Source organism: Fistularia commersonii, chromosome 26, assembly GCF_037954325.1.
Source record: "Fistularia commersonii isolate RoL2024-O1a breed Wild chromosome 26, RoL_Fcom_v1.0, whole genome shotgun sequence".
Classification (NCBI taxonomy): Eukaryota; Metazoa; Chordata; class Actinopteri; order Syngnathiformes; family Fistulariidae; genus Fistularia; species Fistularia commersonii.
In genome coordinates this window covers 1,232,217-1,259,363 of record NC_141309.1, presented here as the reverse complement: position 1 = coordinate 1,259,363, position 27,147 = coordinate 1,232,217, and the positions used below count along the sequence as shown (strand labels likewise).

Sequence of the window (27,147 nt, the reverse complement as noted above, 5' to 3'; positions counted from 1 at the left end):
ATGTTATGTTATGTTATGTTATGTTATGTTATGTTATGTTATGTTATGTTATGTTATGTTATGTTATGTTATGTTACGTTATGTTACGTTACCTTATGTTACCTTATGTTACCATATGTTACCTTATGTTACCTTATGTTATCTTATGTTACGTTATGTTATCTTACGTTATCTTATGTTATCTTACGTTATCTTACGTTACGTTATCTTATCTTATCTTATCTTATCTTATCTTACCTTATCTTATCTTATCTTATCTTATCTTATCTTATCTTATCTTATCTTATCTTATCTTATCTTATCCATCCACCCATTCATCTGTCCAAGTAAAACCCCATGTGTTTGTTTAATGTCTAATATCGTAATATATCTGCATCAAAATGATTGTCACCCACGCGTCCACGACCGGGACAGAACTCGAACACCAGACCGGCATTCGCGAAAATTGTTTTTGGTGTTTTTAGGTTCTCAGAGAACGGCATCCCTGTTTGGGTGGAACCCAGCAGTTCAACCGGTGTTGTTGTGGTTTAAGTGAAAATGTCAGTCATGTGGGAGAAGTGGAACGAGGATTTGGTCGCACTTCTGTATTTCTCTGTCTTCATCAGAAATCGTTGAATCAGCCGTCGAGACGTCTGAAGCACAAAGTGCTCGGCGTTCACATCTGAGCACGCCGAGTTCCGAATTGCCCTCCCGTGACAAAGGTCAGCTTCACGGATGAAGCAAAGAACCCGAGAAAAGACAAATCGGATGAAGATCTGGCTCCTCCACGTCCGAACATTTCCTGTAAACCTCGTTTCACGAGTTTCGCCGACGTTAGCGGTCGTATAAACCTCCGCAGTCGTTTCTTCTCACCTCATTTATTTTGATGGGTTTGTTGGAATATTAGTCTTGAAAACAATGATATAAAACCTGAAGTCTCTCAAGTGTCAGAGGTGATAGAAGAGTATCAGCCAGAATGTAAGGTGGAGAAGATGGAGGTGAGAGTAGCAACCGTGACACCGAGGAGAAGACAGGAGGCAGAGATGATGGGGAGCATCAGGAAGGAGTCCATCAGAGGGACGGGACATGCTAGATGTTCTGGAGATAAAGTCACACTGGACAGAGGAGGTCATGGATGGAGATAAAGAGGCCAGGAGGTTGGTTGGGGTGATGGACGGAGGCGGATGATGGGCTGCAGCCCAAAGGAGAAGATAAGGTAGAACCTGCAGGGATGTATCGCTCCAAGGTTGCTGACAATGGTCAATTTCTCCACTTTGTGGTTCAATCGATCGCCATTATTGATGTTCACCCTCGCTGTGGAAGCCATCTTTGTGTCTCTACACTTGCACCTGTTTTTAGTTCACCACGGCGCCATCTACAGGCCCGGCATACGTACCGCGGCATCTCCGCTGTTTCCTACGGCTCGGTGTGCACGGAGATCTTTTTCAAGAGGGAACTGTTGGTAGACGGTGACTGGAAACGAAAGCAGACGCTCGCGGGCCCGACAGGAAGTCAACCCGAATACCCCAGAATCAGCGCCGTCTTTATCGGAGCAGAATAAAAACATCATATCATTGCGTAAAGTATCAATCTGAGCTCCATCGTCCATCAAACTCCGCCGTGCTTCTTCAGCTGAGCTTCTATCTCTGGTTTGAAGAGCAGCTCCCCCAGCCGGCCGTGGGACGCCTCGCTCATGGCTTTGGTCTGCATGCACATCTTGTACTTGTCCGGAGGAAGGTCGTCCGCGCAGTTCTTCTCGTGCCACAGGTGGAAAAGGCCGCGAGATGGGGAGCGAATCACCATCAGCTTACTGTGAAGGTACTTCCTGTACAGGTGCACGTCTTCCAGCCCCCAACCTTTTATGCTGTGGTCGAAACCGCCTGCAAGCAGATGCAGACGGTTTGACGGCGCCGTGGTAGATAAGGGCATTGTACCAACCCAAAACACACACACACACACACACACACACACACATACACACTGTTGGTTACCTATGTTGATGAAATCAGACCTGTACTGGCACGTCATGCCGAACCCAAAGTCTCTCCAGAAACCTGTTTCCCTGTTGATGACCTGACACAAATACATTTACAATGAATGAGTTGAAATACAGATTACAAATCCATCATTTTCACAAACCTTCACACCTGATTGCTAGGTTGTGTTGGTTTGTATGTGTGCATGCATTTATGTTTGTATGTATTTATGTCAAATGTATCCCACTGCTATTTTCACATGCTTTCAACACTGCGGCTTAAACAGCGATGCGGCTAATTTAGGGATTTTTTGGAGCTCAATAGTGTCACGGTGCCAAAGCATTTAGCCTCGTCACATCAGACCAAAACATTCTCCGGCCGTTCAATTGCGACACAAAAAAAGACGACTTTATCGGTTTTACTGCGCAGGAGGAAGACCAAGATAGCCGTCAGCTGGAGGAGGACGAAGCGTGGATAGAAAATGGATGGACTTTTCCTCGAGTTATTTATTATTCCTCTTTTTTATCAGCCGTGTTACAGCCCCTGTTCGGAAAAAAAAGCATTTTCCGGTATCATCAATTATCTTTGGTAATCGCGGCTTGATCATGGACTGACTTCCTGCCACTGCGTCGCTCCTTCTGGTGCTTTCTTGCACGGTTTTCCTGAAAATTTGCGTTGACTGATTTCTCAGGGTTCCACGTGCCATCGTGCATGCAGCGTTTTAAGGAAAACAGGGATAAGAAAAATAATAGATTATTATTTATCTTTTTCAGCAGCTGTGTTACAAGCGCTGTTCAAAAAAAACATTTCTAGAACATATTTGTGGATGTTACCGGTATGTATTTAATTCAAAGTGTAAATGTACAACGTGGACACCTGTGGCTTATAGACGAGTGCAACCTATTTATGTAAATATAGGTTTATTTTCTTATTTTTAGCCGGTGCGCTCAATAGCCCAGAAATGACGGTATGTTTGTATGCATGTACACATGCATGTTTCTATATTTGTATGTATGGACGACCGACATCGCGGCTATGCTAAAAAAGGCAGTGCAGTACAGTGCAAAAAAAACTTTTTTTCCACTTTTTAACTTCTTACTTTTTTTTTCTACACATTTATCTATTTATTCTTCTGGTCGTTATTTTTATTTTTTGTATTTTTTTTTGAATATTTTTTGTCTTAAATTTTTTTCTGTCTTATATCTCTAACCCAGAGATGCTGCTATCGTTGTATTGCTGTGTTGTGTCCTGCTTTTCAAGGCTGTTTTTCATCTGTTTTGATTCCACTGAAGCCGAGAGCTGCTGTGTCAAAATATCGTCGCGCTCTGTGTAATAACAATGAAAGTCATGAGTCCTTGAATGTATTTAAAAATGCATGTATGCATGCGTATATGAATGTTTTCATGCACGTTGTTGTCGTCTGTTGTCTATCTATTTGTGGATTTTTTTTTTGTCTTGCTATCTCCTGTTGTTTGCCTTTCTGTTTATATTTATATTCATATTTAGTTCCTTTTTTCTGTATTTTTTTGACGTTATAACTGTTACGCTGCTGTGACGAAGGAATTTCAACAAAGTTGATCTTAGCTTTTCTTATCTTACATATGTAGGTTTGTATGTGTGCATGCAAGTGTGTATGCATGTATCTGTCTATCTATCTATGCATGTAAAAATGCATCCATGTTTTTATGCATGTGTGTAAAACTGTATGCATGCTTGTGTTCATGCACATATGTGTGTGTGTGCATGTATGTATGTATGTATGTATGTATGTATAGATGGATACCAGCTGTTGTTGTATGGAGGGTAGAACAGTCAGGTTGCTGTAGATGATGGAGGGGTTGTATTGGCTGAAGAGCACAGGATAATACACCTTTTTACCTGGAGAAGAAGAAACCAGTCCACATGTGACACAACATCTTGTTTATGGAAACGACAGATGTGTGTGTGATTGGGTTACGATCAGCAGTTAAAGTGAATTTTTGCCCGTGAAGCCCCCGCCCGTCTCACCAGGCTCCGCATTGAGGCGACAGGAAGTCAGGAAATCTGCGGTGAAATGGATATCCACGTCGCAAAAGAAGAGGAGGACGTTTTGGCTCCGCCTCCAGGCTCGGGCGCCCACCTCCAGGCCTCGCCCACGTGAAAACTCCTCATTGAGCTGGATCAGCGTGAAGCTCCTGAAGCGAGTCTCCCTGGGGGAAGACGAGGTCATAGCCTGGGTTTAATTAGTGTTTGCAGAACATCCCCTGCTGAAGCTACGCCGACGGCCAGACGTGCCCCAAAAAGCCTGAATTCAAAGCCTGAATTTACGAATTTATTCATTGTGACTTCCGGTGAGACCAATGGACACATGGGATCCAGCTGAAGGCGGAAACTAAACAAAAAAAAAACAGGAAATAAAAGCAGATGGTGCTCAGTGGAGTGGAACCATCAGTAAAACAAGGCCAGGCCGGCAAAGAAAGCATCCAGAAATCCTCCTTCCAAGTCAATCATAACATGAAGTGCACGAAACCAGCCGAAGGAATGATCTCACATTTTAGAGGGACGTTGTTATTTTAACCTGCAAATAGAATATTAAATGACTCTTTCGGTTGCATCCTCATCATCTCCATAGTAAAACCTATTATCTCCTAATTGTTCCCATGTTCTGCCCCGTTGGTGTATGCTAGCCACCCGTGACCGTGTATGCTAGCCACCCTGTGACCGTGTATGCTAGCCACCCGTGACCGTGTATGCTAGCCGCCCGTCCCCAACCAGGCGGCTTCTTCTCATTTCGGTGTATGCTAGCTGCCTGTGACGGTGTTGCTAGCCGCCCATCCCCGACCAGGTTTCTTCCCATGTCGGTGTATCCCAGCTGGCCCTGACGCTGTATGCTAGCCGCCCGTCCCGGACCGGAATTCTTCCCATGTTGGTGTATGCTAGCTGCCCGTGACAGCATATACTAGCCACCCATCCCCGACCAGGCTTCTTCCCATGTCGGTGTATGCTAGCTGCCCTTGACAGTGTATGCTAGCCACCCATCCCCAACCGGGCTTCTTCACATGTTGGTGTATGCTAGCTGCCCTTGACAGTGTATGCTAGCCACCCATCCCCAACCGGGCTTCTTCACATGCCGATGTATGCTAGCCGCCTGTCTCCGACCGGGCTTCTTCCCATGTCAGTGTATGCTTGCTGCCAGTAACAGTGTATGCTAGCCACCCATCCTCGAGTGACTTTTTCCTGGCACTCAAGGATGTATGCTAGCTGCCAGTAACAGTGCTGCCAGTAACAGTGTATGCTAGCCACCCATCCTCGACCGACTTCTTCCCATGTCAGTGTATGCTAGCTGCCAGTAACAGTGTTTGCTAGCCACCCATCCTCGACCGACTTCTTCCCATGTCAGTGTATGCTAGCCGCCCGTCCCCTTCTTCCCCAGGCTTCTCCTGGGTCCAGAATTCCACATCTGACCCTCTCTTGCAAGTTCCTGATTCCTTAGATTCCTCACTTCCTTTTAAATAAACGTCTTAAAATGCCTCACCTCCTCAGAGTGCTCGTAGACTCGGGTCGGGTACTTCAAAAAATCTTGACAAATATGAACGCTATTAGCGTGGAACTATTACCGGGACTGGTATTCTCTATTTCCCCTCCGTCTCTCTGACACTTCTTCTCCATCTTTGTACTGACTGGTCGAGGCAGAAGGCTGCCCACATTGAGCCGGGACTCGTCAAAAGGTTAGAAGGCGGCGTTTCCTCGCCGCTGTCACCACGTGCTCGCTCCTGGAGCTTTTTGTAGATCATGCTAAAGAGTGTGGTCCACACATGCTCTCCATGGAAAGCTTCTTTTTTTCCAGTCCCTAAATTAGGTCAGATTTTTGACGGACACACTTTGAAATAAAATCACAGACTTCGACTGAGCGGAGATGAGTATGTAGACACGTGAACTACCTGGTGGTCTGGTCCATCGCGGCTTTAACCAGCTCGATCTGGTCACGTCCGAAGTAGACCACGGTGAGGTGGACCTTGCCGTCCTGCCGGATGCACACCTCTCTGAAGCCAAACCACAAAGGGACACGTTGTGAAATAAAAACCGGAAAACAGCGAAGAAGGAACGTCACAAAACGTACGTAGACATCTCAGAGGCTTCGCCTCCTTTGCAGCTCAGTTAAGCCATGTAACAATCACAGTCCCGCGCCAGATGATACCTGAAGGTGCTGATAAACTGCCTGAACGTGTCTGCCCTCTTGGAAAGAGGCACGATGATGTTGATAAGCATGCTGCGTGTGTCGACGGCCTGGCTCTTCACCTTCATCACGGGGCCGAAGGGCCGGAAGAGCGTCAGCTGGGTAAAGTCCTGCGGACCGTCGCCTTTAAACAGCAGCTCGTAAAGCGTCCCCCTATCCCTCTCGGTTCGGGTCAGTCCTGGTGGACAAGAGGTGGCCGTCAAAAACAGATCCATTCATTCATTCGTTCGTTATCTCCCCCGGTTCGCCAGCTGTCGTTGGAGAACCTGGTCAACCAGAAGTCCATCACAAGGCCATGTATGGAGATGTCCAAACGTTCACCCTCATAAAACGTGAAGGTACGAGCGTATATCTAACGTCATCGGACATTTAGATGTACACTCGTACCTTCACGTCTTGTGTAGACTCTCAACCATTCACCCTCTCACCCACGTCGTAAGAGCATTCAAATATGACTCGTCATATAGAAACATCTTCTTCTCCTTTGGGTTTTTCCCACAGCTGATCAACCTTCTCCATCTAACCCTATTCTTTGTATCCTCCTCTCTCACACCGACTAACTTCATATCCTCTCTCACGACGTCCATCATCTTCTCTTTGGTCTTCCTCTAGACCTCCAACTCCAGCATCAGTCTACCAGTATATTCACTCTCCCTCCTCTGTCCATGACCCAACCATCTCTGAGCTTCTCTCCAAAACATCTAACATGTGCCGTCATTCCTAATGTCTGTGAAGGATCCCGGTGAAGGATCTCTGTGACCTCCAGCTCTGCCTCCTGTCTTTTGGTCATTGTCACTGTTTGTAGAGCATCTCAACCTACCTACCCTCCTCTACCTTTCCTTCTGGCTTCAATCTCTCCCTACCTCTGACACTTTCTTCCACCCATTCCAACTTAATTGAACCCATTTCTTCACCTCTTTCCTCACCCTCCTACGCTCTGGACTGTTGAGCCGAAGTACTTGAGATCCTCCACCTTCTTGATCTCCACTCCTTGTAGCCTCATAATAAAAAGACACAATCTGTCTTACTGTAATTAACCTTGATTCCCCCCCCTTTCCAGAGCATACCTCCACCTCTCTAGAATTCCCTCAACCTGTTCCCTGCTGTCACTGCAAATCAAAAGGTCATCTGCAAACATCATGGTCCATGGAGATTCCTGTCAAACCTCTCCATCAGCCTGTCCATCACCACTGCAAACAAGAAGGGACTCAGAGCTGATCCCTGATGGAGTCCCACCTCCACCTTGAACCTCTCTGTTACACCTACAGCACACCGCACCGCTGCCTCACGGCGAGCATACATGTCCTGCACCAGTCTAACATGCTCCACTGCCACTCCAGACAATACCATAATGTGGAATGATAACAAACTGAAATATACCCTGGCCTTTGAATACATCACCATCGAATCCCTGACGCTCCAGACAAATGTATGTCTGTATGAACTGGTCACCAGATGACCGCAGGAGGAGCGTCTGCAACATACGCATGCAAGAGAGATCTTTTTTTTCGCACTTTTCTCCACCCATTCCAACCTGCTTGAACCCGTTTCTTTACCCACAAAAACATAAAACACTTTCTTTTTCATGTGTCATGTGGAGACGAGCAACCGTTCACACATCCGGCCAAGTCAGGGTCTTCATGAACCTCCTGCATGTGTTTGGACTGTTGGAGGAACCCGGAGGAACCCGTGGAGACTCCATGGAGACTCCCTCCATGTAATGACCAGGAGAAAGCACCTGGTGGGCTCGGCCGTCCCTCACCCTGTATGAAGTCTGAGGGGGAGAACGTATGTTTCCTCCTGGTGTTGTCCAAGTGTTGCTGAGGTCCGTTGAGGACGTGGAGGGCCGTCTCCACCGTCCCTATCAGCTCGTCCCGGCGGTCCCTCCTGGCGGGCCTCTCCTCGGGGTGCCGGGTCAGCCCGGTCTCCAGCTGATACACCCTAAAAGACAACGCAGAGGGTAATAAATCCCGAGCAGGGGTTCGGATCGGGGCCAGAGCCGGCGCCGCGCTCACCTCCGCAGGCCGAAGGAGTCAAAAGGGATCACCGCATACTCGCTGGGAAGCTTCACGCCGGTGACGATCTCGGCCTGGTTCAGCTGGGACCGGAAGAACTCCTGGAGGAAAAGAAAAAAAGCTGTTTTTTTAATGTTCGCAAGAAGCATCGAGCAGTCGCAGAAGCGTCCTTACCTTCAGGTCGAACTGCGTGGGCGCTTTGTGCAGACTCTCCAGCCCCAGAGGCAGAATCCCCTTTGTCTTGGCCTTCTCCAGGGACTCCTGGAGCTGCTGCGTCCTCTCGTGGAGAGCCTCCTTCAGCTGCTCGATCTGCTTGCTCAGGCTGTCAATGTAGTGTCTGTGAGAGTCCTCCCGTTCCTGCAGCAACGCCATGTACCCTTCCTTGGTGGCGGCGGACCACTGCGGGGACGGCTGGCCGCCGCGGGCCGCCGGTTTGCAGGCCAGGAGGTAGAGCAGGACCAGAAGGCAGCAGAAACCCAGCGCCACCAGACCCACTCGGGCCGCCAGGGCCAGCAACCACCTCTTCAACATGGCCGACTGTCTTTCCGGCAGGGTTTGCCGAACTTCTCACTCAAACATGGTCGCGCCGCCTTCACGCACGCGACGATCTTCTTCCTTAATTGGAAAACGTGTCTTCCGCTCTCCTGCCGTCCTCATCAGCCACCCCTGAACATCTCTTGTCCTTTGCTGAGGAAACCTTGACACCCTGATGGGACGCCAGAATCTCCTGCGATCACAGAACATCTGTTTTGAAGGTGTTGAGAAGGAATCTGACCTCCAGGTTAGGAGCTTTTGCTTTTTTATGAGGTGATCACACCATCGAGAATGATCCTGTGAAAGACGCGACTCCATCGCGAAGACGTCGAGTGTGTGTGTGTGTGTGTGTGTGTGTGTGTGTGTGTTTGATATCCGTCTCACTGACCCACAAAACTCCGTTAGCCTCGAAGGAGGCCAGGTAGCAAAATGCTACCTTACGTTCACTCCGAGTGCCACGACAACAGAGGTGGGAAGTGACAGAAACAAGCCTCTCTCTGTGTGTCTGTGTGTGTGTGTGTGTGTGTGTGTGTGTGTGTGTGTGTGTGTGTGTGTGTGTGTTGCCATCATCAGTTTATTCACAGCACAGTTGGCTCTTTATTGCTCAGGTAGGGGCTGATCTCATGAAAGACTGCTTATGTTTCCAGGTCCACCCATGGTCCATGCAGTGTGTGTGCGTGTGTGTGTGTGTGTGCGTGTGTGTGTGTGTGAGAAAGTGCCGTGATTACACATGTTCCCATAAAGAACAGGTTGTTTTTTTTTAAGCAATTAAGTCATTTTAACAAATACATTTCAATAACATGAAAGTGGTGAACCTTCTAACATCTGCTCCCAGAAGCTCCAGCTTCATGCCGCGATGTTTGATCGGACGCTCATCGAATTAAGACGGCGATGCTGGAAACGCAGATGCAGAACCCCCACACACACACACACACACACACACACACACACACACACACACACACACACACAGGGTAGAAGATGTGGTTTCACTCACCATCCTGCAGGAATCTCACTTGTAAGTCACGTCTGGACGTCTCGTCGTTCGATTTCGCATCTCTGAAGGCACGCTGGCGACGACTTGGTCCGCTTGCGATTAAAACAACTCCCCCGTTGTCCGGGCGGCCGCAGAGGTGGTGGCCTCACGCCGGCGCTCTGAGTGCATCTTCTGCGCTCAGTCCCCACCTTTTCCCGGCACCTCCCTCTCCTCGGCTCGCTCGCCCTCTCCGTCCACGACTTTGACATTGGAGCCTGTGTTCGCCGTCGTGGCGCCGTCCGCCTGCCTCCCTCCTGGATTGGACGAGAGGCGGGTTCAGACCGGACCGCTCCGTCGGAGGCCCGCGACCTTTCACCCTCTCGGTCGTCTGAAAGCTCGTGCGATTTCAATTCTGCTGCTGATTCCGCGAGGCTTAAATTTCAAAAATGTCTTCAATGCCGTCAGGGCCTGCAAGGCCTTCTCTGCTGGCCTAAAAAATATCTGAATCACAGACTGATTTTAATTCTATTTTGTCCATGAATACTTATTGAATAATGCCAAATGGTCTGTCCGCTTCCTTTCAAGGCGTTTTCTCCTGGCTGCGCTGCTTCCACACCCGTGTTTTCATATCAGAGCATTTGACCAATCACATTTCAGCCATTATTTGTTGCCGGGCAGGGTCAAAGTCGAAGGAAAATCAGATTCACCGGCGCTTGAGCTAAAAACAAGTGTGGATGAAACTGTTGCTTGGACCAATCGGGTTTTGAGTTGTGACACCAAGGCCTTCTAGAAGGCCACGGTAACGTCAGACGCCCTTTGATTGGATCGCCGGAGTATACTAGCCAGAGCTAGCAGGTTGCATTGTAGCGAGCTGCACAAAAACAAATATAGCCGTGTTGCTATAATAGCTCCTGTCAACCCATGATGCTGAAGGAAGAGATGCGGTTGATCCGCCACTGCTTCATATTAATATGTGCAGATCTTACGCTCAGAACCCTCCTCCACCTGTTGGTGCTTTCACAACAGAAGTAACGAATGGAAGTACAAGTCTGGCTCCATGACCCCTGAACTCCAGGTCACGTATCGTGGTGGTCTTTCACCTACATGCTAAGATGGAGAAGATCCTTCCAAAGACACGTCTGCGGTGAAGGAGCCTCTTGGATGAGACGTGATCAGAACTTCAAGTGAAGGAACTCAAGATCAGTTGCCACGATGAGAGGATCTCGATCAGAAGACGGACCTGCAGATCCGTCTGCACCCTAAAACCCAGCAAAGCCAAACCAGGCGCCTGAGCTTCAGGAGCTTCGTGCCGAACTTCTTTCTTTTGACGCCCGTCCAGAACCTGTCCACCCAGAACCTCCACCGTGTTCCCCGTGAAGAGGAGGAACATCTTCAAGTCCAGTTGCCACCGGAAGATCTGACAGGGATTTTGTCGGCGGAGTGCGAAGCTCCTGCCGGAAGCCCTCCTTCTCCACCCGTTGCCTTCAGGGGATCATCTCCCCCCTGCTGGAAACCCGACCCGTGAAATCAACCGAATTCTCTCTCTCCTCCTGCAGATCTTCACCTACCCGCTTCCATCAGCTGGAGAAGAAGACCGAGACGGTTTTCCAGGCGACCACCTGAGGGTGGCGCCAGATACTGGAAGCCAAAGGAGTCGAGCCAAACTGACAGCTGGGTTTATTGGAGCTTCGAGTCACTTACACCTGCTGGATTTTAAAAAACGTGGAATGCTTCCGGCGGCGTGTCCGTCCTCGGACGCCGGCGTGCTCGGTGGGTTTTTTTGTGCTCAGTTTTTCGGCAGTGCTTTCGCTTTTAATCTCTAAAAATCGGTGGCAAATTCAAAAAAATAAAGTAAAATAAACGTCAAACAGAATATTTTACAAATCTCTGTGCAAGAAAAGTCTTTTTCACAGGTTTCACACAACAACAACAACAACGTGAGTCTCTACAGCTGCTTCCCTTCTCTTGTTATAATAAAAAAAGTTTTTTTTTTTTTTTAATAGAAAGTCAAAGTGCAATATCTAAACAACCTCGAAAACAAATTCCGACTAAGAACCGAACGGCGGACGTTAAAACCACTGTGACGCGGTGCCCGAAGGTGGAAATCACAAAAAAAAAAAAAACCAGATAAAAAACAAAAATAAAAGTGTCTGTTAGTTAGCTACACCTGAACAGCAGCTTCTCCTGCTCTGGAGAAGACAACACCAACTGGTGAGGAGGTGAGAAACCCCCCCCCGGAGGGCGAGGCTCGGCCCTCGTGGCGGCGCCGTAACCGCCAGCGGTGTTTGGGGCGGGGCTTCGGACCATCCCTTCCGGTTCCGGGAGGCGTCGTCGCGTCACGGGACACATCGGGAGGCCGCTCGTCTCGTCCTCGGACGTGAAGGAAGGATGTGGAAAGAGGAGCTGTCGGAGGATGGAGGTGTGGGCGGCGGGAGGATGCTCTCTCTTCTCTCTCTCCGGGGATGGAGGGGTGACGGTTGCTTGGCAACAGCATCCCACAGAGTCACTCCGCGGGTGATAACTAGGTTACCCCACGACTTACAGTCACGGCGTTGGCGTCTGGCCGTGATGCGACGGCAAAACCTCGGCCGCCGACGATGTTTTCGGTCACTAAACGACGCCAGTCCGAGTCCGAGTCCGAGTCCGAGTCCGAGTCCGAGTCCGAGTCGCCCCCCAATCAATGAATCGATCAGTTACACCAGTTCATCCAGGAGAGTCCCTATACTGTGGTGCTGCTCCGGAGGACCTGCTATGGGTTTGTTGCACATCGGGCAAACGCAGCGCACCTCCAGCCACTTCACCAGACACCTGCACACACACACACACACACATTGGAACATGATTCACGTCGGCGTCAGAAATGAGTGATGCATATGTGTGTGTGTGTGTGTGTGTGACCGGTTTTCCCCGGCAGGCCGCCCGTGGACCGGGTGAAGAAAGGCTCCACTGTGCTCCCGTGTACTCACTTCCTGTGGAAAGCATGTTGGCATGGCAACACCCCCAGCTCGTCTTTCACTTTGAAGTCCTCCAGACACACCGCGCACGTCTGCTGCGTGAGTGACGGAGAGGATATTCCATGTTTTGCGTTTTGCAAAAAAAAAAAAAGTCCGTAAACGTGAATCCGGTTCTTACCCCGTGAAGGTTCAGCTTTTTGGGATCTCCTTTCAAAACCACCTGCAGGAAAGACAAAACACAAGGTTTTATTCGTGGAGCTCCGTGCGGCCGCCGACCCTTCCTGGCGCTCACCTCCCGGTATCCGAAGCGCTCGCTCTGGGCTTGGTGTCGCAGTTTGCTGGAAGAGAAAAGACAAATGCATTGAACTGGGATTAGCCGTTGAAAGAGGAGGCGGTTAATGTTCATTCATTCATTCATTCATTCATTCATTCATTCTGCGTTCAGAGTTCCAAAGTCAGACTGATTTTTCTCACCGGCAGCAAAAGCATCAATAAAACCAGGATTGAATGCGCCTTGTTGAGCCGCATTTTGTAATAACGGTGCATTTTGTAATAAACGACCAAAATGTAATAACTTTTTCATTTCATTTTGTAATAAAGCCGCATTTTGTAATAAACTGCCCCAACGCATTTTGTAATACATTTTGCCGCATTGTGTAATAAGTTATTACATTTTGAGAAGATTATTACAAAACGCACTTGCAACTTTTTTATTCTCTCGGAAATGTAATAACATGGAATTTATAGAATATTCTCTGTTAATGCAACCTTTGAATAGTGTACTGATAGTAATTGCTAAGTACTGCTACTAGGCTAATACAGTGATACTAATAATAGGCCTAGCTTTTACAAATACCTTTAAGTAAAATAAAATACAATTAACAAACTTATGCTTTAGAATTGTTATTACATAATGCACCATGTTATTACATTTCCTAAAAAAATGAAAAAGCTTCAAGTGCATTTTGTAATAATCTTCTCAATATGTAATAACTTATTACATAATGTGGCAAAATTTATTACAAAATGCGGCTTTATTACAAAATGCGGCTCAACACGCCTCAAATTGTGCCGCAATGAGGAAATTTTGATTTGCAAAGCAGAAAGTGGACAGCACTGCAGAGCAAGTTAAGGTCTAAACATAAATAAAATAAAATATAAAGATATTGACACAATGTAAATATGTGAATAGATTATTGTCAAGTGTGCATTTATCTGAAACCCATTTGAATCTGAAGGACTATTTTTTCCTTCCTTGAAAATTCAATTACTTTCATTGAAAGCTAAAACTGGAAAGTAGTCGCACGCAATATGTCAGAAAATATAGAAAATAAAAATAAAAATACAAATGCAATATAGATATGTGAATATTTTAGTGTCAAGTGCACATTTATCTGAAACAATTTTTATCTGAAGGATTTATTTTACCTTCCTTGAAAATTCAATAACTTTCAGTTTTGTGTTTCATTAAAAGCTAAAACCGAAAAGTAGCAGCATGCAAAGTATCCGAAACTATATAAAATAAAAATAAAAATACAAACCCAATATTGATATGTGCATATTTTATTGTCAAGTGCACATTTATCTGAAACTATTTTTATCTGACGGATTTATTTTTTTCCCTCCTTGAAAATTCAATTACTTTCATTAAAAGCTAAAACTGGAACGTAGCAGCACGCACAGTATCTGAAAATATAGAAAATAAAAATAAAGATACGAACGCAATATAGATTTGAGAATATTTTAGTATCAAGTGCACATTTATCTGAAACCTATTTTTATCTGAAGAATTTTTTTTCCTTCCTTGAAAATTCAATTACTTTCATTAAAAGCTAAAACTGGAAAGTAGTAGCACGCAAAATATCAGAAAATATAGAAAATAAAAATAAAAATAAAGATACGACCGCAATATAGATATATGAATATTTTAGTGTCAAGTGCACATTTATCTGAAACTATTTTTATCTGAAGGATTTTTTTTCCTTCCTTGAAAATTCAATTACTTTCAAGTTTGTGTTTCATTAAAAGCTAAAACTGGAAAGTAGCAGCACGCAAAGTATCCAAAAATATAGAAAATAAAAATAAAGATACGAACGCAATATAGATACGTGAATATTTAAGTGTCAAGTGCAAATATATCTGAAACGATTTCTTATCTGAAGGATTTATTTTTCCTCCCTTGAAAATTCAATTACTCTCATTGAAAGCTAAAACTGGAAAGTAATAGCACGCAAAATATCCCAAAATATAGAAAATAAAAATAAAAATAAAGATACGAACGCAATATAGATATGTGCATATTTTATTTTTGTTTGAAGGATTTATTTTTCCTTCCTTGAAAATTCAATTACTTTCATTAAAAGCCGAAACTGGAAAGTAGCAGCACGCAAAATGTTAGAAAATATAGAAAATAAAAATAAAGACAATATAGATACGTGAATATCTAAGTGTCAAGTGCAAATATATCTGAAACTATTTCATATCTGAAGGATTTATTTTTCCTTCCTTGAAAATTCAATTACTTTCAGATTTGTGTTTCATGAGAAGCTAAAGGTGGTTTAAAGCTCCTCTCAGACCTTCACTGCATCCCATGTTTTAATGGAAAAGGTCTATGTTTAAATCAACACGACCAAATGACACGACGGTTAGCGGCAGATGCCGTCCTTCCAGGTTACACGCTCAGCATCAACACCCGCACACTCATGTTGTTGTTTGTCGTCCGTCTGCAGCCGCGCAGCCGTTCACCCGTTATCGCGCAACGATTCGCAAACAAACACACAAATATATACAAACATGGCTAATGAGCGTGAGGCCTCTTTGGATCCCGGCGCCCTCCACGCCCCCCGAATACAACAATGGAGAGCAGATCCTTATCACTTGGCAGGCTGCGTCCGACCTGACGGCTATTTTTGTCCTCTTGTGTTCATACAAGTAAACACGGACTCGTCTGCGGCCGCCTTTGCGGTTTGAAACGCCTGGACGTCCGTGAGTTCCGGCCGCCGTACGACCCCCCCCCCCCCCCCCCCCCCAAAAAAAAAAAAAATCCATCTATACCCTGATGATTTTCAGCCAGAAGAAGAAGGGAAACGACAATTATTACTCCCTTTTTTTTTTTCCCCTGGTTGTTTATTGTTTGCCCCGACGGCGGCCGACAATCCCCCCCGCGCAGAACAATGCGAGGATGCCGGTTTGTGCATGCGCCGCGGTTTCCCATGCTGGGAGAATGATGTGAAGCGGGTAAAACCGGGGGGGAAGAGGGAGCCAAGACGGGGGTCTCGACCTTTCAATTAGCCATTGTGCCCTGTGTGCAAAAATAAAAATAAAAGTAAAATCCCAGCACCTATTTGAGACGGGGTGGTTGTCGTAGGAACCGTCATTCGCGGACTGTGAGACGCCACTTTTTCCATTTTTGACATGCATTCATGCATGCATGTATGATTGTGATCATGCAGGTTTGTACATGTGCATGCATCTATGTTTGCAAGTATGTAAAAATGTAGTTATCGTCATTTCCGGACTATAACAACGATGCGGCTGATTTATGAATTTTTTTTTTTGGGCTAACGAGCTTCACGCCGCCGAGACATTTAGCCTCGTCGCATCGGACCCATGCCAAAACCAAACATGCCAGTCAACCATAGGGGTAAGTTCAAGGTGGAGGTGGGACTCCATCAGGGATCAGCTCTGAGCCCCTTCTTGTTTGCAGTGGTGATGGACAGGCTGTCAGATGAGGTTAGACAGGAATCCCCATGGACCGCGATGTTTGCAGATGACATTGTGATCTGTAGTGAGAGCAGAGAACAGGTAGAGGAACATCTAGAGAGGTGGAGGTATGCTCTGGAAAAGGAGAGGAATGAAAGTTAGTCGCAGCAAGACAGAATATATGTGAGTGAATGAGAGGAACTCGGGTGGAACGGTGAGGCTGCAGGGAGTGGAGATCAAGAAGCTGGAGGATCTCAGGTACTTGGGGTCAACAGTCCAGAGTGTAGGAGAGTGTGGAGAAGAGGTGAAGAGACGGTCCGAGCAGGTTGGAATGGGTGGAGAAAAGTGTCAGGGGCACCAAGAGATAGAAGAACATCAGCCAGAATAAAAGGAAAGGTGTACAAGACAGTGGTGAGACCAGCGATGATGTTTGGACTAGAAACTGTTCCAATGACCAAAAGACAGCAGGCAGAACTAGAGGTTGCAGAGATGAAGATGTTGAGGTTCTCTTCGGGAGTGACCAGGATGGAGAGGATCAGGAACGAGTCTATCAGAGGAACAGCACATGTTAGATGTTTTGGAGAGAAGGTCAGAGAAGCCAGACTGAGATGGTTGGGTCATGGACAGAGGAGGGATAGAGAATATATTGGTAGACGGATGCTGGAATTGGAGCTGCCAGGCAAGAAGTCTGGAGGAAGACCAGAGAGAAGATTTATGGACGTAGTGAGAGAAGATATGAAGGTAGTTGGTGTGAGAGAGGAGGATCCACAGAATAGGGTTAGATGGAGAAAGTTGACTCGCTGTGGCGACACCTGAGGGGAAAAGCCCAAAGGAGAAGAAGAATCTGTCACAGGGGTGCAGGACATGTATCACCGAGACAAAGTGATGATTGAGATGTTTTGGACATGAACAAAGGAGTGTTCGTCTCCAAACCATGGTGAAGATCTGGGTAGAAGGTTGCTGAAGGTGAAGCTGCCAGGCATGAGGTCTCGAGGAAGACCAAAGAGAAGATTTATGGACGTCGTGAGAGAAGATATGAAGGTAGTTGGTGTGAGAGAGGAGGATCCAGAGAATAGGGTTAGATGGAGAAAGTTGACTCGCTGTGGCGACACCTGAAGGGAAAAGCCGAAAGAAGAAGAAGAACAACAACGATGCGGCTAATTTATGGATTTTTTTGGGCTAACGAGCTTCACGCCGCCGAAACATTTAGCCTCGTCGCGTCGGACCGATGAAATGAGCGTGAAATTCCGAGGCCGTTCGATTCCGACGCCGAAGAAGACGACTTTAACGGTTTTAGCGCGAAGGAGGAAGACCAAGATAGCGTTCAGCTGGAGGAGGACAAAGCGGGGATAGAAAATGGATGGAATTTTCCTGGTGTTATTTATTATTCATTTTTTTCATCAGCCGTCTTACAGCCACTGCTCGGAAAAAAAAAAAAAAAAAAAAAATTCCAGTACGTATTTGTGGATGTTAGCTTCACATTCAGGTTGAAGATTTATTGTCATCGTCCAGAAGGCGACGAAATATTTATGGAGCAACAACACTGCGTCGTTTGCTTCCTGAATTTAAGTGCTATTGGATAATATAATAAAGTGCTTTGACCTCCACAATACCTATGAATAAGTAAATAAGCAATAACCTCAGTGTTATTGCAATATTTAAGCATTTAATTATAAGTTTTAAAAACAGTTTCTGTGTAAATATCTCACGTTATGACGCGGACACCTGCCCCTTATAGACAAATGCGGTTGATATATGTGCAAATAGATTTATTGACTTAATTTTAGCCGGCGTGGTTTATATTCAGGTGCGCTCAGTAGTCTGGAAATGACGATAAACAAATTTAAAGAGGATGAGTGGAAGTTCTCATCCATCAAAACCCCGTGGCTTCCTTGGATTTCGTGCGTCGCTAACCGGGCTGCGCCTTACGAAAACCCAAAGACAAATGAAGTGAAGACCCTTCGTGACGGGACGCCCGGATCCATGAGTGGGACAGGATGACCTCGCAGCCCGAAGCCTCCAGAGAACCCGAGGCACTCTTCTCTTTATCCTCAATTATGGTTCTTGTTAGACGATGGTCTCGTTCTTGCTGAGCAATAGTGCTTTTCTTTTTACTGGCCCTCTCCCGGTGGGTCCTGGGTAGCTGCTCTTCGCTGGGTTTATTGTAGAACAATTTTCTTCTTCTCCTTTGGGCTTTTCCCTTCAGGGGTCTCCACGTTTATCATTATGAATTATTATTATAAATTGTCTAGCGTTGACCGGTCCACGGTGATAAAAAGGTTGGGGACCACTGCTTTAGACCTCCAACTCCAGCATCAGTCTACCAGTATATTCACTCTCCCTCCTCTGTCCGTGACCCAACCATCTCTGAGCTTCTCTCCAAGTCATCTCTGATGGACTCATTCCCGATGATCCTCTCCATCCTGGTCACTCCCAAAGAGAATCTCAGCATCTTCATCTCTGCGACCTCGAGCTCCTGTCCTTGGTCATTGTCACTGTTCGTAGAGCATCTCACCACTGTCTCCTCCACTTTTCCTTCTGGCTGATAGTCTTCTTTCTCTTTGTACCCCTGACACTTTTCTCCACCCATTCCAACTTGCTTGGACCCAATTTCTTCACCTCTTTCCTCACCCTCCTACGATCTGGACTGTTGAGCCCAAGTACTTGAGATCCTCTACCTTCTTGATCTCCACTCCTTGTAGCCTCACAATAAAAAGACACAATCTGTCTTATTGCAATTAACCTTGATTCCCCTCCTTTCCAGGGCCTCTCTAGATTTCCCTCAACCTGTTTCCTGCTGTCACTGCAGATCAAAAGGTCATCTGCAAACATCATGGTCCATGGAGATTCCTGTCAAACCTCTCCATCAGCCTGTCCATCACCACTGCAAACAAGAAGGGGCTCAGAGCTGATCCCTGATGGAGTCCCACCTCCACCTTGAACTTCTCTGTTACACCTACAGCACACCGTACCGCTGTCTCACGGCGAGCATACATGTCCTGCACCAGTCTAACGTGCTTCACTGCCACTCCAGACAATACCATAATGTGGAACGATAACAAACTGAAATATACCCTGGCCTTTGAATACATCACCATCGAATCCCTGACGCTCCAGACAAATGTATGCCAGTATGAACTGCCGGCCATCACGGCCGATCCCTCCAAAGGGTCAACAGATGACCTCAGGAGGAGCGTCTGCAACATACGCATGCAAGAGAGATCTTTTTTTGACACTTTTCTCCACCCATTCCAACCTGCTTGAACCCGTTTCTTTACACACAGTTGAACCCAAGTACTTGAAATCCTCCACCTTCTTGATCTCCACTCCTTGTAGCCTCACCGTTCCACCTGGGTTCCTCAAATTCACACACATATAGCCTCACAATCAAAAGACACAATCTGTCTCGCTGCGACTCACCTTCATTCCTCTCCTTTCCAGAGCATACCTCCACCTCTCTAGATGTTCCTCTACCTGTTCCCTGCTCTCAATACAGATTACAATGTCATCTGCAAACATCATTTTCCATGGAGATTCCTATCGAACCTCATCTGTCGGCCAGTCCATCACCACTGCAAACAAGAAGGGGCTCAGAGCTGATCCCTGATGAAGCTTCACCTCCACCATGAACTTCTCTGTTACCCCTACAGGTCAACCTACCACTGTCTCACAACGAACATACATGTCCTGCACCAGTCACCAGTCACTGCTCGGCCACTTCAGACTTCCTCACTCCAGACAATACCATGATGTGGAACGATAACAAACTAAAATATGGCCTGGCCTTCGAATGCCTTCCCATCGAATCCCTGACACTCCAGGTAAATGTATGTTAGTACAAACTGCCGCCCATCACAGCCAATCCCTCCGAAGGTCACCGTGCAACCTGGCATGCACGCAAGATCCTCTGAGGAGCAACAGTAAGTCAGACTGGGCATTTATCTGCCCTGATTAGGAGGAAACTGCACCATGGAACATCCAACATATTCAAATAGATCTTCTTCATACTTACTGTAGATTCCAAAATTGTCAATATATACTAAGCTATTTTGATGAATTGATGAATTTAACTTTTATTTCGTCTATGCGTCTACCTACCTCTTTCCCTTTACACACAAATACAGATATATAGCCATCTATTTATCTATGTATATATTCATTTATTTGTACATTCCAGTGTTTGTTTAAAGTTATGCTACTCTTGCTACCTATACATGTATTTTTGACTTATTTTTTTCTGTCCACTCTCGAGGGTCCCGGCGTCAGAGTGGGCGTGGACACTCGGCTCTCAGGCTCTGGATTGTCTTGCCGAGTCGCCGTCGGCCTGGCTTTCGCACCTCGCGACCCCCCCCCCAAAAACAATCCCCCCCCCCTTAAACCGAATCCAGGCGCAGCGGCGTCGGAACAGACCGGCTTACATAATTAAAGATGTATTTTCGGCGCGTTCTTTTGGAGCCTTAATGGTTTCACGGCGCTGCAGATCACACCCCCGCCACGCCGCGGTGAGACAGAACGCCAGGACGACTGAAAGGAAACAGCGATTTGGTGAAAACATAGCTTTCTTCAAAAGGGGGATGACGGAGAAGCTGCCCCTGACCGGGTGTTCATCAATCGGTATTCATCCGATGAATCACCCGGCCATTAAATGAATTCTCCGTCACACTCCCACCTGAATCTGCATCCAGACTCTTAACCGGCCCGAGGAAGTGACTCACCGCTTATGATTTTAACCGCAACCAGTGACGTGCGGTCAGGGGAGGCAGAAGGGGCAGCCCCTTCTGCCTCCCCTGGGTTGGCATAGAAAACAAATAATCATAATATTTTTCCACTGATCTGTGATGGAAATGTTATTATTGCATGAGTCTGATCATTCCAATGATGTTTTATTGTCAGTATTGCTGAATTTGTGTGTTTTCCCGGTCAAAAACTTCGGAAAGACGCTAAGTGAAGCAGCGACGAGCTGACTCGGCGACTTGCATTAAAAAAATGCGTTTGATCTCTCTGTAGGTCCGCGATGTTATGTTTGTACTCACTTTTAATATCCGTCCTCACGTCTTATCGTCCAGCTTATGTATTTCATATATGCGTGTAACATACAAGTCTTGCTCATCTGGCAAAACGCTGCGGTGAAAAAGCAGCAGGTGAGGCAGCCCGTACCGCTGCCTCACTGAAGGGGGCGTGTGTTCGGCTTTTATTCTGCTTCAGGAATTACAAAGAAAAAGTATCGTTGCTAACATGCTGGCCAAAAACAGTCAAGTAAAGAAGGTGTTTTTTTTTACCCTGATTCAAAAATGGTAGATTATACATATATAAGTTACACGTCTCAAAACTGGATTTTCAATCAAAACTGGGAGTGATAAATAATGGAAGTGCGACTTCGGAGCGAAATAATTTGCTTTAAATGACAGGACAGAAAATAACAAGCTGTTTTCAAACGGAGTGCTACGTTTATAGCATAGAGACGCAATTGGACTGCGAATGGATTTCAGACAATGTGCAAGAGTCGGTGAATGGCGTGGCGGCCATCCATTAACTCAAAAAACTCAAAGCGGGAGTCGGTGTTTGCTCCTCCAGCGTCTCGTCCTTTCATTGCTACAATCACAAGTGAGCAGGAAAGCCGTCTCTTAATGACCCTGTTAAATGTGACCCGGAGTCCAGAGGTACATGTTCTGGAGCAGCCAAAGCACCCTTTGCCTTATTTGAATAGAATTGGAGGAAGCTGTTAGCCATCTAAATATTTATCTCATCAGAACATTTGCTTCAAATGGACAATCCGTGCAAAACGACGGGGTTTGAGAAGGAGAGCGGGATCCAGGACGGACCCCTGTGGCACGCCGAGCCAAGGAGGGGAAGCCCATGGCGTCCAGGTACTGAGCTCTTCTTCTGCAGGACCGTCTACCAACCCTCTCACACGCTTAAAACTTTTCTTACGGCCAAAGCTTATTGTTAGCATTAGCTTAGCCCCAAGATACGCCGCCGTAGGCTAACTCCGCCAAGGGGTATCCCAAAAACACACCACTACCTTCATGGGTGCGCGATGGCAACCTCGTAACTTCTCCCGAGTCCTCGGTGGAGCTCGACCTACCGCAGCATCTGGCCAACACCCACCTTCATTATTTCTTTTACAAATATTAAAGTTATCATTGTATCCTTTCAGCTATTAGCATGTAACTGCTAGCACTACTGGTATAAGTAGTAAACTCATCTGGTCCGGGGGCAACATACGGCCAAATTTGATGTCAAGACCAGTAAAATCATAGCACAATCACCTAGAAGTAACACTAAGTCCAAATTTTTCCTTTGTTTTAGTGAAAAGGAGAACGGATAAATGATAAAAATCTTCACCTATTATGAAGTGTTCCGTTAGAAAATACGTGACAAACAACCTGAGTGTCATGAAGAAAAGTAAGTGCAATTTCAACAACGCTGTGCCTCAGTTCTGTCTTCTCAGTTCTCCGTGCATACGAGCATACGGGCTTCTTCTCAACCTCAACCAACAAATAAGAAGTGGTCCATTTTCCTTGGAAAACCCTGCACTCCATGGAGGTACCCTACGTTTGACACCCTTGCTATAACACTGGTGAAGGCAGAAGGCCGTCTGCCCAACGCTTGGACAGCAATCTCCAAGTGCTTGCTCCTGGGAGGGGTTTCTGGAGATCATCACCAAGTGTGTGGTCCAGACCTGCTCCGCATAGGAAGTGTCATCAGACAGCTGGGAGTTTGGCAGCGTTGGTGTGGGAGCGGAGGAGGACTCATTCAACCATCATCTTTACTTAGCTTTCACGCCCTCAAGGCGCTTTGTGTCTCTCAATAATGTCCTTGTGTGGAAGATCATGTGAGAAGAACCAAGACGCCTCGCGGAGCGCGACGAAACCGAGCTCGTGATGAGATGATCTTCTCACCTGGGCTGGAAGGAGCAGAGTGAACTCTTCACCCCCTCCCCCTTTTATTCTTCCATCACGCCACACCTTGGTTTGGTCCAGATCTTCCCGTGTTGCCAACTGGACTTGAATTTCTTCACTTGAAGGAGTTTCACACTTTCTTCACTTCTAATGACCTGCGAGGAGTTTTCGACATATTCGAACGTATTCAGAAACTCCATTAGAACTGAGGAAGTTCTAGTCCAGTCGCCAAAACAAGAAGATTCGGAGAAGAATTCACCATCGCTTGGATGACTGAGAAGCTCCACAGATCCAGGGGAACCTTCTTGACATCATGACTAAACTTGTGGAAAAGCCCAGAACAATATGCATGAAATCATCCACTGAATTCAGATGAACGCATCTGCTGGAGGGGGGGAAGGGTTACTCACACACACACACACACACACACACACACACACACACACACACACACACCGCAGGTGGCAGTGCTTCCTGACGAGGCTGGTGCAAAGCGGACGTTGATGTATAGAGTTCTTGTTCTGCCACTGTGTGCTATTCAGGCCGTGTTTAGTCCCAGTTCAGCTCTCCTCACACACACACACACACACACACACACACACACACACACACACACACACACACACACACACTGCTGTCCTCACACATTGTGACGCGCCGCTTCCCGTTGCCTCATATCCTGTCCCTCAGACACAGTTCCCTCGGCGCATCAGGGGAGTTTTCAATCAGCGGAGGTCACGCTGTTCCTCCCTTTGGTCTAAAGCCAACCTTCACGTCTCCTCACCTGATGAAGTAACAGCAGAAGATGAGGCTCAGGATGAAGACGAAGATGCCCGTGCCGAAGATGACCATGTAGATGTTGAGGGGCAGGTCTTGGAAGGTGATGGGCGGCATGGTGCAGGTCTTGTTGGGGTAATCCAGTCCCAGACTACAGAAGCACCCTGACAAAAGAAAGAATTGGCGTATTCGACTTATTGTTCGTCATAAATAACCAGATTTCCGTTGGTATCGTAAACGCAACGGGCGACGACGACGACGCAGGATCGAGTCCTCCAGGATCGAGAACGCTCTCGTAGCTAGGCAACACCTGAAGAAGTCATTTACAGCCGTCAAAGGAGCAGTTTTTTTTTTTTGTTAAATATAAATAACAATCGAGACGAGGAGGAGGAGGTCGAGAAAAAAAGCGAATCCAGGGTTCGGCGTCGCCGGCCCGTCGTGTTCGGATGCTGGAGGAGCTTCTAGAAACACGATGGAGAAGGTCGCCGGCGACCTCAGACAGCGATGCTTCTGTTCTGGCGAGTCACGGGGAGCGTGAGTAATGGCCGGTCGCGTTCTGTGGGTTCTTTGTCACGCCGCTGTCGGTGATGGAGGTTCTGCGAGGACGCCGAGCTCACGGAGCCACGGCTGATCCGTCGGATCGGTTCCAACTGTGAGAAGATGCGGTTCCATTCAGGAAGCGTTCACAAGTTTCATCAGCAAGGGGATCATCTGAGCCTGGAGGCTGCAGATCAGTGTTACATTCTGCTGCCGAATTCCCTAAAAATATCAACTGCAAGTTCACGTCTTCATTTGAGGAGACATCAGAAGGTCTTCAGTGAGGGAATCTTGCAGGACGGTGCAGCCGGAAATTCTGACATTGGGACATTTCCCAAGACTTTACTTCTGCAAACGGAGAGAAACAGAACGGAAAGTTTCCCCGGATGTGTGTGTGTGTGTGTGTGTGTGTGTGTGTGTGTGTGTGTGTGTGTCATCCTGGACAATCTGAGCAGGACCTTTAAAATCATCAAATAAAATCAAAAACCAGAGCAGAGCAAGGAGAGCCTTCATCAGCTCTCCTGTCCGTCCTTGAAGGCGAGGAAGTATCGCACTTTGCACCACGTGATTGGATGCAGATGTGTGAAAGCTTATGGTTAGCATTAGCCTAGCCTCAAGTTATGCTGCCATAGGCTAACTCAGCCGGGAGCTAACCTGCGCCGCACCTCTCCCTCCATCAATGTGTGGTGGCAACCTTCTATCTTCTCCACTTTGCACCCTTGGATTGGACGAGCAGATGCGTTAAGTAGGAAAGCTTATGGTTAGCATTAGCCTAGCCTCACGTTACGCTGCCGTAGGCTAACTCCGCCAGGAGCTAACCTGCGACACACTTCTCCCTCCATCTCTGTGTGGTGGCAACCTTCTATCTTCTCCACTTTGCATCCTTGGATTGGACAAGCAGATGTACAAAGCGAGGAACGAGCGCTGCGACTGGAAGACGGACGGATGAAGATGTTCTCCGTCCAGAACGCCGGCTCAGACGGTCCCATGCGGCGTCCGCCTGCGCCTGCGCCTGCGCCTGCGCCTGCACCTGCACCTGCACCTGCACCCCGCCCGTCTGACCGGCATCCCAAAGTCGAGGTGCACGACGGAAGCGTCCGTGACGGCGGCGCCGGATCACCTGCGAATCCGCCGCCGCTGCTACTGAGGACTCTGGGCTAAATCTGGGCCACCGGTCTTTGTGTTTACTGTGTCACGACTGGCTGCGCGGACGCTGCTAACGTCCTCCTCCCCCTCTTTTGTATGCACGGGGAAACAAACAAACAGCTATATGTGGCATGTTGCTGCAGGCGGAGGCCCTGCGTGACCACTGACCTATATATCTGCACACACGGCGGCGGCGGCGGCGGCGGATGCCTCGTTGCCAAGGTAGCAGATGCACTAAAAAGGGGGCGAAAGTTCTGATTTCGGGGAGCCGTCGGGTGAATCCTCGTGTTGTTGTTGTCGAGGCGGACGGGGGAGTCCCTCCCCCACCACCACCACCACCGCTGGTGATTTCGCCGAGCTGTAAAATGCCTCAGCTCCTGCGAGATGCCTGCTGGGTTCCTGTCCTACATATGACGCCGCCGCCGCCGCACTGGAGACAGAACTTTCCATCAAATATTCAACAGTTCAGATGCGGCGGGGGGGCAGAGGGGCTCTCCAGCCTTCCTGCACGGTTGCTACTGGTTTATAACAACAACAAAAAAAAACAGGTTGAGCTCCAAGGTCCCCGTGGCGTGCGAGGATGATCTCCTCCATCCGTGCACGCTGGACGCCGAGCTCCTCCACCTTCTCCTTCAAGCAAAAAAACTCGGGGGTGGGTTTGGGTGAGGAGCACAAAGGGGTAATTGTTCTTGTCGAAACCCCCGGCGGCAGCGGCAGGAGACATCATCTCCACCAGCAACAACCACGGAGGCGATGCAGGGACACCCTTTTTCCATGCAATGACTTGTTTAATGGTGGGTGCAGCAACAATAACACACACAATGGAGTTCCTGCTGAGGCTCACACACACACACACACACACACACACACATTTGAGGTCTGCTCACCGTTACACCACTGGAAGGGGTGCATCAATGCGAGAGGGGGTCCTGGCCCAGGAGGAGGAGGAGGAGGAAGAAGAAGAAGAAGAGGATGCAGGTCTGGATGTCAGCGAGGAAGAAGCGCACCGGTGTTGAGGATCTGAAGAAGAACCGGAAGAAGCGCAGGGTCGCCGTGGACGTCGGAATCGCCGCCGGTCGTCAGCCGTCTCATCCCCGCCGACCCGCCCTCCTCTGCCCGCTCCGCGGCCGCTTCGGTCCCGGTATTACCGGCGGGAGACATAACACTGACCCCCGCAGCATCTGGCCGTGCGGGGACGCGGGAGCACCGCCTCGCCCCGCCCCCTCCTCCGCCCAAGGGTGATTGACGTGCCGGGCGACCAATGGCGGAGCAGGCTGGGTTTCTACGTATATTCAAGAATAAGAATAAGAATAAGAATAAGAATAAGAATAAGAATAAGAATAAGAATAGGAATAAGAGTAAGAGTAAGAGTAAGAATAACCATAGGAATAGGAATAGGAATAAGAGTAAGAATAATATTAAGAATAAGAATA

At 47.5% G+C, this 27,147-nt stretch overlaps 2 protein-coding genes across 6 annotated transcripts; both read right to left on the bottom strand.

The window, feature by feature from the left end:
• Positions 1-1,505: 1,505 nt before the first annotated feature.
• Positions 1,506-9,839, bottom strand: LOC147218204 (chondroitin sulfate N-acetylgalactosaminyltransferase 1-like). 2 transcript variants are annotated; one of them, XM_086173369.1, is made up of 10 exons: positions 9,718-9,839; positions 8,361-8,913; positions 8,187-8,287; positions 7,934-8,112; positions 6,133-6,349; positions 5,876-5,977; positions 3,963-4,144; positions 3,739-3,833; positions 1,971-2,052; positions 1,506-1,859 (listed from the first exon to the last, which is right to left on the bottom strand). In XM_086173369.1, the coding sequence occupies exons 2-10, from the start codon at positions 8,715-8,717 to the stop codon at positions 1,588-1,590; spliced, it is 1,587 nt and encodes a 528-aa protein (XP_086029495.1). In that variant the 5' UTR covers positions 8,718-8,913; positions 9,718-9,839; the 3' UTR covers positions 1,506-1,587. The 2 variants fall into 2 exon arrangements, with proteins under 2 accessions (XP_086029495.1, XP_086029497.1); XM_086173371.1 differs by lacking the exons at positions 1,506-1,859; positions 1,971-2,052 and adding an exon at positions 2,434-2,641.
• Positions 9,840-11,357: 1,518 nt separating this feature from the next.
• Positions 11,358-26,947, bottom strand: rnf122 (ring finger protein 122). 4 transcript variants are annotated; one of them, XM_086173367.1, is made up of 6 exons: positions 26,602-26,947; positions 24,039-24,195; positions 12,943-12,988; positions 12,829-12,870; positions 12,663-12,745; positions 11,358-12,504 (listed from the first exon to the last, which is right to left on the bottom strand). In XM_086173367.1, exons 1-6 carry the CDS (start codon positions 26,624-26,626, stop codon positions 12,390-12,392), a joined length of 468 nt encoding a protein of 155 aa, XP_086029493.1. In that variant the 5' UTR covers positions 26,627-26,947; the 3' UTR covers positions 11,358-12,389. The 4 variants fall into 4 exon arrangements, with proteins under 4 accessions (XP_086029493.1, XP_086029494.1, XP_086029491.1 ...); XM_086173368.1 differs by having other exon boundaries at positions 12,663-12,742; positions 26,602-26,944; XM_086173365.1 differs by having other exon boundaries at positions 12,247-12,504; positions 12,829-12,988; positions 26,602-26,810.
• Positions 26,948-27,147: the final 200 nt, after the last annotated feature.

Excerpts from the sequence above, each read along its gene's own strand:
- LOC147218204 (XM_086173369.1), bottom strand. The coding sequence starts at position 8,717 with ATGTTGAAGAGGTGGTTGCTGGCCCTGGCGGCCCGAGTGGGTCTGGTG. Across the intron at positions 8,288-8,360 it reads CCACGCAGTTCGACCTGAAG|GAGTTCTTCCGGTCCCAGCT; the intron begins GTAAGGACGCTT and ends CTTTTCCTCCAG. Across the intron at positions 3,834-3,962 it reads TCGCCTCAATGCGGAGCCTG|GTAAAAAGGTGTATTATCCT; the intron begins GTGAGACGGGCG and ends CTTCTTCTCCAG.
- rnf122 (XM_086173365.1), bottom strand. The coding sequence starts at position 26,626 with ATGCACCCCTTCCAGTGGTGTAACG. Across the intron at positions 12,746-12,828 it reads AAAAGCTGAACCTTCACGGG|CAGACGTGCGCGGTGTGTCT; the intron begins GTAAGAACCGGA and ends TCACTCACGCAG. Across the intron at positions 12,505-12,662 it reads CAACATGCTTTCCACAGGAA|GTGTCTGGTGAAGTGGCTGG; the intron begins GTGAGTACACGG and ends GTGTGTGTGCAG.